This window comes from Mustela putorius, unplaced genomic scaffold, assembly GCF_011764305.1.
Source record: "Mustela putorius furo isolate JIRA1106 unplaced genomic scaffold, ASM1176430v1.1 tig00004041_pilon_pilon_pilon, whole genome shotgun sequence".
NCBI lineage: Eukaryota > Metazoa > Chordata > Mammalia > Carnivora > Mustelidae > Mustela > Mustela putorius.
The window spans coordinates 2,665,900-2,681,722 of record NW_025422176.1 but is presented as its reverse complement, the minus strand read 5'-3'; the positions used below and the strand labels follow the sequence as shown (position 1 = coordinate 2,681,722).

At 49.7% G+C, this 15,823-nt stretch overlaps 1 protein-coding gene across 4 annotated transcripts in view; it reads left to right on the top strand.

Moving 5' to 3' along the window:
- Positions 1 to 3,504: 3,504 nt before the first annotated feature.
- SLC5A11 (solute carrier family 5 member 11) overlaps positions 3,505 to 15,823 on the top strand; it is a 42,146-nt gene continuing 29,827 nt past the window's right edge. Inside the window, exons 1-3 of one of the 4 annotated variants that reach the window (XM_045072718.1) lie at positions 3,505 to 3,940; positions 13,464 to 13,620; positions 15,198 to 15,269. In XM_045072718.1, the coding sequence (XP_044928653.1) occupies positions 13,486 to 13,620; positions 15,198 to 15,269 (207 nt within the window). In that variant the 5' untranslated portion in view covers positions 3,505 to 3,940; positions 13,464 to 13,485. Of the gene's footprint in view, positions 3,941 to 12,275; positions 13,314 to 13,463; positions 13,621 to 15,197; positions 15,270 to 15,823 lie in introns of those variants that run through there. The other 3 variants (XM_004778344.3, XM_004778343.3, XM_045072717.1) reach the window with 3 other exon arrangements.

Genomic DNA, 15,823 nt, shown 5'->3' with positions numbered 1-15,823 from the left:
CCTTGTTTTTTTTTTTTTTTTTTTTTTAGGTATAATTCACATGCAGTCAAATGTACAGATCCTCTCCCCAAGTTAAACTGTCATATTTATTATGGTATTTCTATAACCCTTTGTCATTTAACTGTATGAAACTGTGCTACTGTTTTAATTTGTTTCTTATCTTTGTGTGTCTGAACAGTTGTAGTAGATGCCCATAAAATTCCCACCTAAGCAAAAATACAGAAATTGCCATTGTTCCAGGAGGTGCCCCCTTCCCAGTCATTTCCTGACTCACTCCCACCCTCCAGCTTCTATCAGCATTTATTCATCCTTTCTGTACTTTTTTTTTCTTTTTTTTTAAGATTTTATATATTTGTCAGAGAGCATGTATAAGCAGGGGGAGAAGCAGAGGCAAAGGGAGAAGCAGGCTCCCTGCAGAGCAGGGCTCCCCCACCCCGCAATGTGGGATTCAGTCTCAGGACCCCAGGATCATGACCTGAGCTGAAGGCAGATGCTTAACCCACTGAGCCACCCGCCCACGCACCCCATTTTTCCAGTTCTTGAACCTCATAGAAATGGAATCAAAAGAGGACTTCAACAACCTCCATTCTGACCTCAGACTTTCTAATTCATTAAGTTCTTGGGCGCCTGGGTGGCTCAGTCATTTTAAGCAGCTGCCTTTGGCTTGGGTCCTGATCTCAGGGTCCTGGAATCAAGCCCCACATTGGGTTCTCTGCTCCGTAGGAAGTCTGCTTTTCCCCCTGCCTGCCCCTCCCCCTGCTTCTGCTCTCTCTGTCAAAAGAATAAAATCTTCCAGCTTATCTCTTAACTCAGGCAAACCCATCTTGGGTCCAACCTGAAAAAACCCCCTCCAGCAGTAAGGACTTCCCTGAGTCAGCAAGACCCCGCAGGTGTTTGACCCTAAGACCCTGATGACCTGACCTTCACTGCCCACCTTTGTCTCACATTTCCTTCTATAAACCTGGAAGTATTGTCAGCACTTTGGAGGAAGCTCCTCTGCCTTTGGATTCTGTCAGTGGCTAGCGGCCGAACCCGATGTGTTCAATGTAGGTGGGGGAGCCACACCCCTGCGCCCCACTCCAGAATCATAAGGTATGTGTATTCTTCAGGTCTGTCTCAGCTTCTGAGGTCCGTCCAGGGCAGTGCCTGTCAGTAGCTTGTCCCTCCGGAACCCCAGCCCAGTCTCCCTCATTCCTTTACCCATGGATGAACCCTGGGCCTCTCATGAGCAAGATCACTGTGTAGATTTGTGGACAAGTGGGAACATCTCTTTTCATTTCTCCAGATAAACACCTGAGAGGGGAATTGCTGAGCCATAGAGTAACGTGTGTTCACCTGGGAGGTAAGACACTTTCAAAAAGTCCTCCCAACTGGTCGTACCATTGTCCTTTCCTGGTCTTCACAGCTCCGAGAGAGGGTAGAAAACCCGCGAAACGGTCAGAGAGGATGAGCCAGTGTGGCCCACACAGATGAACAGCATGTCACTATACAAAATTATGGACTTACTGTTTTAGAACAACCAGATGGCCTCGGCCCATCGGGCCTGAGTTCTCCACATTAGAGCTGGGTCATGACTCTCCATGTTGGCTGGGACACAAGCTCTCCAGTGGGTCACAGCCCAGCTCACTCACATGCCTCCTCCATAAGAACTGGAAACCTGAAACATGCCTGTGGCCCCCAACGCATGCCCAAGTGGTCAGGGCTGGGCCCCAGGCTAGGGGAGGAATGCGCCTTCCGCAGTACCCACCGCCTTCCTGGTATTGTGGCCTGTGAGCCCAGATCACAGGTACAGGCCATCTGTTCCCTGGTCTTCTGTCTGTCCCCCTCTTCCAATCCTAGCTGTCCCCTCTGTAAGCCTGTTCCTCCAAGACATACCTCTTCTCCCCTACTCCTGTAAGACTCTGGGTTCAGGTGCAAATGCTGCTGTTGGCTGGGTGACCCCGGGCGAGTTACTGGCCTCTTTTTTAAAAAAAAATGTTTTATTTGAGAGAGACAAGGGTGCCTTTGCTTGTGAACGGGGTGGAAAGGGGCAAAGGCAGAGAGAAAGAATCTCAAGCCGATTCCACACTGAGCACAGAGCCTGACCCAGGCAGGGATCGATCTCACGACCCTGAGCTCATGACCTGAGCTGAAATTAAGAGTCAGACGCTTAACTGACGAAGCCACCCAGGTGCCCCATTACTGGCCCGCTGTTTCAGGATTTCTTTTCCTTCGGTGCCTGGGATTCTTGGTCACCCCTCTTTGAAGAGTGAAGCGGTAGACCAAAGAGTGGTGGGCAATAAAGCAAAGGTTATTGGGCCATAGCACGAAGCTCCTGAAGTGGGAGCAGGCCCCAGAGGGTTGCCATTGGAGCTCCTCAGTCTAGGGGTTTTTAGGAGGTTGTGGGCGGGCTGTTTAATGTGATTCACCTGCCACGCACCTGTCACCCAATCACCAATTTATGTCCATGTGCTTATCTACTTATCTGGTAGTTCCCCCAGGAAAGGGTGGAGGGCTCCCTCTGGGGCGGTGTTTCCTAGCCTCAGGACTAAGAGGGCAGCCACCACCCTGGCCAGACCTGCCCTAAGGCATGACAGCCTCCTGTCCTCAGATCAAGCTTTTTGTTTAAATATCCCACCGGCTATCTGTCGAGGTAATACCCCTAGGTCTTGGGTTAGGATGCCCAGGCCATTCCCTTTCTAGAAAGCCTAGAAGAGGATGGGGGCCTTTTTCCATTTAAGGGTGGTTTCCTCCTAGGATGGGGACCCTATCTCCTTCCTACCTATCTTCCAACTCGCCCCCGTTACTGCCTTGACCTCTCTTTCCTCATCAGTCAAAGGGAGATAGACACCCGTCAAAGGTTCATTGCAAAGATCAAGTGAGCAAAGATCGGAAAGCAAGCCCTTGGAGGGAGGAAGCCTGGTGCGCAGTCAGCCTCACTCGTCTTTCTGAATCACACTGAGCACGATGTGGGGGTGGGGGGGGGCGCTCCCAGGGCCCGGCTGGGGCTCCTGACAGAGACAGGTCGGCTGGAGGTGGGGTCTGTGGCAACAGAGGGGGGCCACGACTCTGCTCTAGCCAGTGGCTGTCTTGTGACTATGTGGACCTGGTGTGGCCAGATCTTAAGAATGTCTTATGAATGTGGGAAATCAGAGCCTTGTTGCAAATCTCCTGGTTTGTAAATGTTAGTACCCATTTTTAATTTTTTTATTTTTTGAATGCCCCTGTGAAAGCCTTCTGCTGTCTTACATTGCCTCTCCTGGTGTCTTGGGGCCCTGGCCGTGGCTTGATCACTCCTGACAGCTCTCCAGGGCTCCAGATGCCTGTCTTTTCTTTTCCCTGCCTTCGTCTGGAGTGCACCCGCGAAAAGGGGCTGAACAAAGTGTGGGCACTGTCCCTGTGGCTGCGGTGGTGGGGCTGTGGCTGCAAGGGCCCTCCTGGGATTTTTCCACTGTCCCCTGCCTCCCCGGCCAGCCTCTCTCCTCCCCCTTTCCCCTGCCCGTCCCAAGCCCGCCTGTCCCCAGCATGGAGGCGGGCCAGTGGGGGAGTGAAGCGGGACAGTGCAGGGCTCCTGTGGCTCCCCTACCCCTCCCTGCAATGGACCCCCCTCCAGGTGAGGGCCCGGATGAAGACTGCAGGGGCGGAGCTCCCAGCACGCCATCCTCCCCACACAGGCCTGCTCCGAGTTCAAGTTCAAGGGTTCAGGGCTGGGCCCAGCCTCTCCTTTGCTTGGGAAGATCATTCTCTTCCTCTGATTCCCCACTGCAGTGAGGCTGGAATTTGGAGTTTGACCCACAAGGAGGCTCTCAGCTGTAGGCGGTGCAGGAGAGGGTGGCCACTGTCCTCTCAAGCTCTGGCTGCGAGGGGAGAGGAGCCCAGGTGTCCCCCATTCTTGCAGCCACCCTTGCCTCAGGAGCCACGGACGGGCCCCCAGGCAGGTAAGCCTGGCCTCTGGAGGAAGGTAAGATTCCCTGCCTGCACCAGGCCCAACCTGACAGGCATTCCCCAAACTGGGAAGGTTGGTGTGGGAACAGGAGCCTGCCGTGGCCTAGAGGACTCTCGCTGGGAGAGGCACAGCTCCTCTCCTTGGAGAAGGCTCATCCCATACCAGGCGAGTGGGGTGCTTTTGCGGGTGAGTGGGGTGGGGACGACCGGTGGCACCAGGCACAGGTCCCTGTTATTCCGCATCCCAAGTTTAGACACTCAGCTCAGGGAGTCTCAGATTCTTATCTGTTAAAGGAGATTATAAACTGCAGCCCAGCCCAGCCCAGCCTAGCCCAGCATATCCCAGCCCAGCCCAGCCCAGCCCAGCCTACAGGCATGGTGTCTCCCAAGGCCCCAAAGAGAAGTGCAGGTGGAAATATCTCTTTAAACAACAGGAGGCTGGAGCAATACGGTGCAAATTTGAGTTTCACTGAAATGTGCTGGGCATTTGCAGAGGGCTTCTCTTCCTGGGCCTGGCTTCGCCGGACAGTTACCCCTGAGGACACAGCCACCTGAACTCACAGACCAATGGAGAGCCATTAAGAACCATACCTGAGTTTGCACAAATCATGAGTGGCAAAGCTGAGACCCAACCCTCCCAGCCACGAGCTGATGCACAAGGTCTGGTTTTTCTGACAGTGTTTGGCTGGACGATTCTGGGGACACACAGGAGCGAGGTGCCCTCCCCAGGTCCTGGGGATAGCACTTTGACGAATAGGGGCCACAACATGCGGGGGTATATAGTAAAAGCTCTGAAAGCCAGCTTCGGGGACACCAAGTGAGTAAGACTTACACAGTCCCTGCCTTCAGAGAGCCTCTGGTGTCGCAGGCAGGGGCAGCAATGACCTGTACAAATGAGATATGGCGTTTGATTGACAGTGAGGAAACGTCCTGTTTGCTGTGACAGCAGATCGCTTAAGCACCCAATTTAGACTGAGGCTAGGGAAAGCTCTTCTGGGAATGGGACAGCAGGATGAAATCTGAGGGACGTGGAGGAGCCGGTCAAGCCGAGGCCACAAGGAAGAGCGTTCCTGGCAGGGGGAACAGAATAGCAAAGACCCCGAGGCCCGAAGTCACAGCTAAGGAAGAGGGCCAGTGTGCAGGGAGGGGGGGCCACAGAAGAGCTGGTCAGTGGCTGCGCTCATCTGTTGATGACTGTGTCTGGTTTATGGTCCAAGATCCCTCTGGCCGCGCTGTGAGGGGCAGATTGGAAGGAGGGGAGGTGGAAAGTCCTTGCTTGCACTAGTATAGATGAAAGCTCTGGAAGGAAAGGTGAGGGAAAATGCATGGGTTCAGCCATGCGGGGGGAGTAGAAGGAATGAATTAGGGACTATTAGATTCTGGGAGTTGAGAAAGAGACACTGTAAGTGCTTTCATGCTGTGTTGGCGTGCTGTGGCCGCTGCTGTCCTCAGGCACATGACAGGTGCTCACGGGCCACTGACGGATGAGTCAATGAGTGAATGCATGACTTTAGGCTCTCAAGTGACCCATGTGAGCGTCAGGGTAGGCGATGTGGCCCTGTGTGAGCATGGTCTCTGAGTCGGACGCGTTTCATTGGAAAGGCCGTGTTGTCATTTGGATGCTCTGTTCTCTAGGAAATCACGAGACAAGATCATCACTGAAGGGTGTCACCCCTGGAATTTTCCCTGCCAAAGGTCCACGTGCCAAGCGGTGGTTTTGAGCTCAGGGGTTAAGCCTGGGCTGGACCTGGGTTCAGTCATTTACCAGCACTGTGACCTTGGGCCCCGGGGCCTCGGCTTGGTTTTCCTCACCTGTTCAATGGGGTTAATCCAAGAGCTGACCTCTTGGGGTGCTGTGCATTTAAAATGAGATTCACACACACACACACATAGGTGGTCAGGATCTGCTGGACCACAGAGTCCAGGCCTGTGTGTGTGTGTGTGTGTGTGTGTGTAACAGGGACAGAGACAGACCCAAGTATTCTAGGCCTAATCATGTTATATAATGAACTTGCCTAATGCTCTTATCAAACCTGTGACAGGTCTGATTACTGTCTCCATTTTTTTTTAAGTAGGGGCTTTTTAATTTTTTTTAAGAGTTTTGTTAATTTGTCAGAGAGAGAGGGAGAGAGAGGACACAAGCAGGGGAAGGGCAGAGGCAGAGGGAGAAGCAGACTCCCACCGAGCAAGGAGCCCAAAGGGGACTCGATCTCGGGACCCTGAGATCATGACCTGAGCTGAAGGCAGATACTTAACCAAACGAGGCACCTACGCCCCAAGTAGGGGCTTTCTTTAACTCGGGGCTTGAACTCACCCCTCTGAGATGAAGACCTGAGCTGAGGCCAAGAGTCAGACGCTTAACTGACCGAGCCACCCAGGTGCTACTCTGTCCGCATTTTATAGATGGGGAAACTGAGCCTTGGAGAGCTTCTTGGCCCAGTATCACGGAGCTAGTAAGAGGTAGAGCTCGGATTTGAACCGGGCAATGCAATTCTTACATCTTTACATTTTCTCAGAGCACATCTCTTTTCCAGGGAGTTTTTGTCTATGATTAAAACTTGTAGGGGGACACCTGGGTAGCTCAGTCAGTTAAGCTGCTGCCTTCGGCTCAGGTCATGATCCCAGGGTCCTGGGATCAAGCCCCGCATCGGGCTCCTTGCTTGGCAGGGAGCCTCCTTCTCTCTCTGCCTCTGCCTGCCACTCTGCCTGCTTGTGCGCTCGCTCTTGCTCTCTGTGACAAGTAAGTAAGTAAATAAATAAATAAGATCTTTAAAAAAAAAAAAAATCTTATAGTGAGCTGTCATCTCTGGTCCCTGCAGTGCCTCTCCCCTACTGTCTCTTGCTCATTCTCTGTCCCCACTGATGTGTTTGACATTCTTGGGCAAATAATGCCTACGTCCTGACAAAATACTTCCCAGATTATCTAGTGTCTTGGAATGTATTTAATATATGTAGATTTTTTTTTTGTGCTGTAAAATGTGTTCTGTTTCTTTTCTTTTGTGATGAAATGTTTCAAGACCCACAAAAGTTAAAGAATCATGTTGGAACCCACCCCCTGTCTGTGGACGCACGCACAACCTACAGAACCAAATGGCCCGCAACCCTACCTGCGACCACCTCTCGCAGTCTTGTCCTCCCACTGGGGTGTGGAAAATTTCCACATCTGCTATGGCAAATTATGTAAGGGCTACAACGCAAAGGGTGAGCAGCCGTCCCTGGGTGCTGGGCTTCCTTTGTTCTCTGGCCTATCGGTGACTGTGAGGCCAGGGTGTTCTCGCGAACAAAGCCAATGTCACAACGCCGGCTTTGTCCAAAGCCGCACTCCCCTTAACCCAGCCCCCCCCCCCCCACAGAGGGTCCCTCACAGGAGGTGAAGCTGGAGCCCACCCAGCTTGGCCATCCTGGCCATCCTGGAGCAGTGCGAAGGTCTCTGGTGCACAGCGCTGCAAGGGGCTGGCAGAGGAACCCACCAGGATGGGCACCGTGGCTGCCTGGCTCACAGCTCCGTCCTCTCTGTCTAGCACAGAGCCTGGCACCCGACTGGTGCCTCATAAATGCGTGGAAAAAAACAGAAGGATGAAAGGAAGAAGGGAAAGAGGAGAACAGATGAAAGGAAGGAAGGGGATAAAGATAGAGCAGCCAGTATTGGGTAATGCTAGCTCCTGCATTTGAGGGCCTGGGTTCAAATCCCACCTCTGCCATTTCCTGTGCCCTAGACGCAAGGGGTAGGACCCAAACTTCCACGTCTTCATGCTTCCCTTTCGCACCTGTACCGTGTCTGCCTGGCGGGGCTGACCAGATGCAGTAAGAGAGCAGCTGTGAAGCGGGTCCCATGCCCCACACTTGCACAGTGCTTACGGGTTTGCCAAGAAGGTGCATTAATTAGCCTGTGAGCCTGTGGCCGAGGCGGCAGCACTGGGGTTCCCAGCTTCTCTGGTCCCTGCTCCTGTTCCTGCCGTGCAGAAGGGCCAGGCCCTCCCGGCCCCTGGCAAGGCCCCCACCTCCCTGGGACTCAGGAAGAGCCTGGAGTCAGTGCCAGCCTGCCCAGGGCTGAGATGAATAAGTTGTTTATCCGCTCCCACCGCCCTCGGTGCCTGGCGGGCAGAGGCCTGCAAGGGGCAGCTGGGGGAGGGCCTGGTCCCACGATCATCCCAGTGCCCTCCCCTCCTGCCTCCCTTTCAAACCTGGTGGTTCTAGAACAATCTACTCCACCACCCAGTTCAGCAATCAGTCTCTACCTTGAACTGCTTGCCAAGCTCCTACCCGTCACCTTCCCCAAAGCCCCTAGATTTGGAAGCTGGAGGTTGAAGTGTTTAAAAACACAGGCTGTGAAACTATACAGTTGTGGGTTCAAGTCCTGACTTTGGACATGATGCTAAACCTCCCAGAGCCACAAGCTCCTCGCCTCACCTGTGATGTACAGTCACACTACCTGAGAGGGATTTTACCCCTGAGATAACCTAACAGACCATCTAGCCCCCTTCTCCCCAAGCCTCCAGAATGTGCCTCTCCCTCCTTAATTATTACTATTTTTAAAGATTTTATTTCAGAGAGTGTGAGTGGGAAAGAGGCTGAAGGCGAGAGAGAGAGAGAGAGAGAATTTCAAGCAGACTGTGCATGGAGTACTGAGCCTTTCGCAGGGCTTGATCTCTTGACCCCAGAATCATGACCTGAGCCAAAACCAAGAGTCAGACACTCAACCGACTGAGCCACCCAGGCTCCCCTTTCCTTTATGGGCTTCTGTTCCCACCCTAGACATCGCAGCCTCCTTCCCACTTCCTTGCACAAAGGCTTTGCAGGGGTCCAGTTTAGTTGGGTTTGTCCAGAGCATGTTATTATCGCATTTCACAAATGACAATGGTCATGAAATCTAGACTGAGGGGTGAGGGGGATCCTGGCTTCTGCTGCTTCCTTCCTCCCACATTAGGGCACAGGAGGTGTCTGAGCTGGGTGAGCCCAGTTGGGGCTGTCTTACCTCTCTCCCACCCTCTTCCTCTCTATCGGTGCAGTGGATCCCTGGTTGCTTGGGTCCTTCCTTCCCGGGAGAGGGCCACTGCTTCCAAGGTCTGAGCAGCCCTGAGAAGGCTTCCAACACAACAAAGCAAGGGGCAGCCCCTGGGAGAAGTCTAGAGCAAGCCTTGGCATCAGAAGGGAACGTAGGATCCTGCCCCCCTCCCCCTGAGGCATCTCTAAGTGAACTTCCAGCTGCCTCATTATGGCATAGCAGCGAGGTGGTTCAAACTGCCGGCAATGCGCAGAATAGCCTTCCGCCCCGGCTGATCCGGATAGCTTATCCGGCCCAACGCGTCAATAGTTTTGAAGCTGAGGGAATTTACTCTAGAAACAAGGACCATCCTGCACAGGTAATCAGGCTGTTCCGTCTGTGGGCAGCTCTGATCAGAAGCGTGAAAGCACTCCCCTGTCCTTATTACCCTGTCGACTAATCACCAGACCCTCTTGATTTTAACCTCAAATTACTTCTCGGACCCTCTCTCGCCCCTCTCTCTACTTCATCTCAAGTCTGAGTCATTACACAGTGACCTTCCTCCCTCGCCTCTTGCTTCTGCACAAGCCTCCCCTACCCCTATCTGAGCACATGACTCCCTGGTCCCTTATCCTAGAGCGTAGGCGTACAGCAGACACATTGCTGCCTGTCGGGAGATGCAGTGAACACGTATGGGAGCACTTTGGGTTGTGACCATGATTTGGGGGTACCACGGAGGCCAGAGATGCTAGACTCCCTGAAATATATGGAGCTGCCCCATGCAACATGAACTTTCAGAATAGTCTACCAGACCTTCGTGTGGGTGAACAGCATGCTTATAACTGAGACTAGAACCTACCTCCAGTATACATGAAAAACAATATGTTGGCTTTTTTAAACAAAATTTTTAAAGCAAAGAATGTGCCTGCTTTTATTTTCACAACATTGTCTCAAATATTTTTTAGAGTGCTTGGTCTTTAAAAGATGGCATATCGTGGTAATTTCTTGAACTTTTTTTTTTTTTTTAGATTTATTTATTTGAGAGCGCACTATGGGGGGAGGGACAGAGGGAAAAGCAGACTCCCTGCTGACCAGGGAGCCTAATGCGGAGCTCGATCCCAGCCCCCTGGGATCATGACCTGAGCCGAAGGCAGGTGTTTAACCCACTGAGCCACCCAGGCACCCAGGACTTTTTTAAACATCTAAAATTGTAGGGGCACCTGGCTGGCTCAGTCAGTAGAGCATCTGGCTCTTGATCTCAGGGTCGTGAGTTCAAGCCCCCCATTGGACCTGGAGCCTCCTTAAAAAATAATGGAATCACAAAGTATGCTTACAAATTTAAGCATTTTGGTGTATATACATTCGAACAACACACTTGAACGATATGGGTTTGAACTGCATGGGTTCACTTAACACTTGGATTTTTTTTTCTTGATAAATACAGTGCAGTATTAGAAATCTATTTTCTCTTATTTTTTTCATATTTTATTTTTTCTCTATCTTTATTGTAAGAGTACAGTATGTAGTACATATACAAAATATGCATTGATCAACCATTATTGGTAAGGCTCCTGGTCAGCAGTAGGCTGTTTGTACTGAAATTTGGGGGGCTCAAAAGCTACCTGTGGATTTTTGGTTGCACTGGGGGTCAGCGCCCCTCCCCCCCATGTTGTTCAACTGAGTTTCTGTGCTGCTGTTCCTTCGCAGATTTACTTTTTATTCTGAGCTTGGGGAGTAAAGTGGCTTCTGACTTTCTTATTTCTCTTAAAATCAAAACTTATTCAGGTGCAAATGTCTGACGGCCTCTTAGGGTCTGCCCACGGATGTTGCGTGTTGACGCATTCATCATTTTATCATTAATTGCTTTCCTTTTATTTCTCTTGGAGTTAGAGCATTGACTTTTTAAATTTTATTTATTTATTTACTTACTTACTTAAATTTTTAAAAGATTTTATTTATTTATTTAATTGGCAGAGAGAGAGAGAGGGAACACAGGTAGAGGGAGTGTGGGACGAACAAGCCTGGGCTGAAGCCCCGCAACCCAGGACCCTGGGATCTCAACCTGAGCTGAAGGCAGAGGCTTAATGACTGAGCCACCCAGGGGTCCCTACTTATTTATTTAATTTTGGGGGAAGATTTTATTTATTTATTTGAGAGAGAGAGATTGAGAGAATGAGTGGGAGGAGGGGCAGAGGGAGAAGCAGAACCTCTGCTGAGCAGGGAGCCCAATGCAGGGCTCAAACCCAGCCCATGACCTGAGGGAAAATCAGGGGTCGGACGCCTAACCGACGGAGCCACAAGGCACCCCAGAATCTGGTAGTTTCTTAACTGTGGCATGCTCGTTCACACCTCAGTGTGTAGATGCTGTTGTCTTTGCCTGGAATGTCCCCAGGCCCTGCTTACACATCCAGAACCACTGACTCATTCTTCAAAACCCAACTTATATGCTCCTGTTTGGATCTCTCCATTGACAATGAGGTGGTCCTTATTGTCACCCACTGCATCTTGTAGAAAATCCTATTAATCGTCATAATAATAATGGCCAGAATTTATGGGGCACAACTATGTAAGCGGTGCATCTAGCCCTTCGTAGGCATGAGCTCACCACAGTCCCTCAGTACACACTCTCACTGCCCATTTAGAGAACTTGTCCCGTTTCTCAGGACTTCTCTGTGGTGGGGCCAGCTCTGTGGCTTCTAAGTTCAAATCCTCAACACATCTGCCACTAAGCACCTCCCCTATATGGAACACCATTGTGCTGTTATCTCATGAGTGAGTTTCCCCATTACTGGGCTGCCCATCGGAGAGGTCAGGGACTGAGTCTTTTCATTCCCAAACCCCCAGAGTGGAGTCACACATTAACACAGGAATAAGTCAATGCCCAAATCACTCATGGTCAAAAAATCACTCTTTGAAATTTTATTAGTTGCCAGTTACCAGCAGTGTAGCAACTTGAAACAACACAGGGTTATTGTTGGGTCCGATTCCTCGTTAAAACCTGTTAAACCCCTAGGACCTGCCTGGGCCTACTTAGCCATAGTGAATCCATGTTGCCTAGGTAGCCATTTGTTGTTTAATAAATGCCTCAGCAGTTACTGATACCGGTTCCAAGTAACCGTTGCTAAAACACATACCTAAAACAAGGCCATTTTGTTTAATAAATGCCTCAACAGTTATTGATATCAGTTCCAGGTAACTGTTACTAAAACGCACACCTAAAACAAGGCCAGACAGGTGGAAACATCCAATCAGCCAAAGCCACATATGTAGATGTCTGCTGTTGTGCCCTATAAAACTAGCCTGTAAGACCAAGAGGTGGTCACTCTCTTCGGAGGCGGCCCTGGCCAGTCAGTTTGACTTCTAATGCTTGGCATAGAATAAGGCTTTGCATAACTTTCACTTTGTCTCAGTCTCGTTCCTTTGGATCCAAAGGACCCAACAGTTATTATCTTAGGGTTCTGCAAATTGAAGTTCTAAGTGGGTCTCACTGGGCTGACATCAAGGTGACAGCTGGGCTGAATTCTTTTTCGATACTCTAAGGGTGGAATGCATTAATTTGTGTTTCCAGCTTCTCGAAGCCACCTGAGTTCCCTGGTTTGTGGTCCCTATTTTTCCATCTTCAAAGCCAGCAACATTTGGCCAAATCCTTCTCACGCTGTCATCTCCGGTTCTCTCTTCTGATTTCCCTTCACTTTTAAGGACTCTTGTGGTTGCTTTGGGCTCGCTCAGATAATCCAGGAAAAATCTGCAAATTCAGCTGTCCTCTGGCCATGTAACTTAACATATTCACAGGGTCTGGGGATTAGAATGACACATCCTTGAAGGGGACATTTATCTGCCCACCACAGAAATCCCTTAAATTGCACACAAGTGCAGGATACTGGGTAACAGCTTAGGATAGTTGTTTGAAGTATGGATTCTGGAGCAAGATCATTTGCCTTCAAATCCCAGCTCTGCCACTGGAGCTGTCTTACCTTAAGCAGGAAACTTAACTTCCCTGTGCCTCAGGTTTACCATCTGTAAAATGGGGACCATGACAGTAGTGCTCACTAATATTAAACACTTAGAATGATGCCCAGCGTGCAAGAGATGCTACATATATCACTATGTGCACTTTCATGGGCCATCCAACAGTCAAAGGAATAAGGTCATAGTGTCTAGCTGACCCTCAGACAAAGTTGTCAGCTTGACCTACACCCAGCGGAGGTTCCTCAGAAATGGGGAGTAACTCAGGTGTCTTGCTTTACTCACACTCCTGGAGAGGGAAACCATCTGTGCTACTCACACTGTTTATTCTTTTTAATATTTTGCCAATTGGCTGAATGGCTAAACTATCAGCGGGTGATTTGAAGTGACTTCACTGAATTTGCTGAATGAATGAGTGAGCAGATGGACAGACAGATGGGTAGGTGGCTCTGCCTTCTTGCGGGACGTGTCCCCACACACATCCCTCCATGGTTGTCCTCTTGTCTGGGTGTTCCGAAGAGGCAGCTGTGGAGCGGGTGAGAAAAGCACTCTGGTTCTGGCATCTGACAGGCATTTGCACTTCCCACAGGATTGAGCATTTGCTCAGAACCATGGAGAGCAGCTCCAGCAGCCCTCAGCCCACCCAGTCCGATCCCCTGGAGGCTTTTCCCCAGAGAAACCTGGAGCCAGGTGACATCGCAGTGCTTGTTCTGTACTTCCTCTTTGTCCTGGCTGTGGGACTATGGGTAAGCCAGACCCGGGGAGGCAGGGGAAGAAATTCGCCCAAGGTCATCAAGTAATCTGAACTTCATGCTTGTAAAAATGGACTTGAGTGTGGATCATATGTCAGGTGCTGTCTTAGGCACTTCCATTTGTGTTACCCCATGTACTTGCACAGATGTCTACAAAGAAGACACTACTACTGTACCCATTATATAGGTAAGGAAACTGAGGCTCAAAAATCTAAGTTCCTTATATTTTAGTAAGTTAGCAGAGCTGCAGTTAGAATCCATATTTCCTTCACTTTGAAGGCCATGTTCTTTCTTTCTCTTTTAAGTGAGGGTTTTGTTTCATTTTGTTTTAAAGACAATTAAGCCTCATGGTTCAAAATTAAAAGCAACTTGAAATGACATACAGTGAAAAGTCTCACTACTGCCTTTCCCTCCACAGGTAACTACTGTTTTTTTTTTTTTTTAAGATTTTATTTATTTATTTGACAGAGAAAGAGATCACAAGCAGGCAGAGAGGCAGGCAGAGAGAGAGAGGAGGAAGCAGGCTCCCTGCTGAGCAGAGAGCCCGATGCAGGGATCGATCCCAGGACCCTGGGATCATGACCTGAGCCGAAGGCAGAGTCTTTAATCCACTGAGCCACCCAGGCGCCCCTGGTAACTACTTTTATTAACTTGTTTGCACATTAGTTTGAGTTTCCTTCTGGAAATCTAAGCAAATATTATCGTTATATTTACCTCTTTCTTAAATAGGAAGTAACTTATTATACACATTGTTTTTTTTTTTTTTTACCTTGCTATTTTTCACCTGTCATGGTCCCTTGGATGTCTTTTCATATCAGCACATAGATGCTTCCTCACCTTCTGAAAAGTTGTACAGGATTCCATAAGATACTTGTACTGTATCATTTGGATAGAGGGCCATTTGGACTGCTTCCTGTCTCTTACTGTTACAAATTATGTTGCAGTCAGCAAATCTTGTGCACTCATTATTTTGGATGTGTGCAACTAAAATGTGGGATAAATTCCTACAACAGATAAGTTTGTCGGACCAAAGGATATATGAGTCTGTAATCATTCAGACCTGGGTCTGAATTCCCAGCCCTCCTGCTATCTAGAAATATGGCACAAGATAGGTAACTTTGAGCCTCTGATAGGTAAGTTCTGAGCCTCAGTGTCTTCTTCTGTTAGATTGGTCTAATGACACCAACTTCATAGGAGATGGTAGGAATTACCATGAGATGATGCTCTACAATATTTAGCATAGTGTCTGCAGGCTGAGCTACTGTGTCCCTACGAACACTCGTAAATGGTACCCATCATGAGCTCTCCTAGATAAACCAAGGGTTGAGAACTCAAACACATAGTTGAGCCATAAGTATGCAGAGCAGGGAGTGGCAGGGGTTGCATCGGGGCCTGAAGAATTTACATCTCTTCTAAAGCATTCAAATTAAAATCTTCTTAAACCATGGGTTTAAAAAACCCCAAACTATCTTTGATGTCCAAATCTGGCCTGCTGGACTCGCAGCAGGTAATCCATGGCTCAGGCGCTCTGGGATGCCTCTGATTATTTCCCACCTTCTTCTCTGTTTCAGTCCACAGTGAAGACCAAGAGAGACACGGTGAAAGGCTACTTCCTAGCTGGAGGGGACATGGTGTGGTGGCCAGTAAGTGATCTTTGGTTCAATTAAAGTCATTTCTCAAAGATTCTTCGAGGGCTGATGTTCCGTTAGGCTTTGGCCTCGCAGGACTCTGGTTGTACGTTTTGTGGAAGTCATGGTCTAGAGAAGGCTTAGCTCCGGTGCAAATGTATTTGAACAGAAAGAATTCATCAGCTCACCCAAGGGAGAAATCTAATTAGGCTGGCTTCAGGGATGGCTGAGGGCAGGGGTTCAGGTGATGTCACTAGGACCTGGTTTCCTTCCCCGTGCCCAGCCCTTTTTTCCTTCTTTTCTTCCTTCCATCTCTCTGTCCATATCAACCTCTCTTCTTCTGGACAGGCATTATTCCCGAACAGGGTCGACTTCATGGCAATAAGATGGCAGACACTGCTCCAGACTTTCATCTTCTCAAGCTCAGTCCAGTGTGGGAAGAGCACCTGCCTCCATGGCAGCATCCCTGGAAGATACCTCTTCTCTGGTTGGGTCCCATGCCCACCTCTGTGTCAGTCACTGTGACCAGGGTAGTTTGATCTGCTAATTGGCTTAAGCCTGGGTCACAC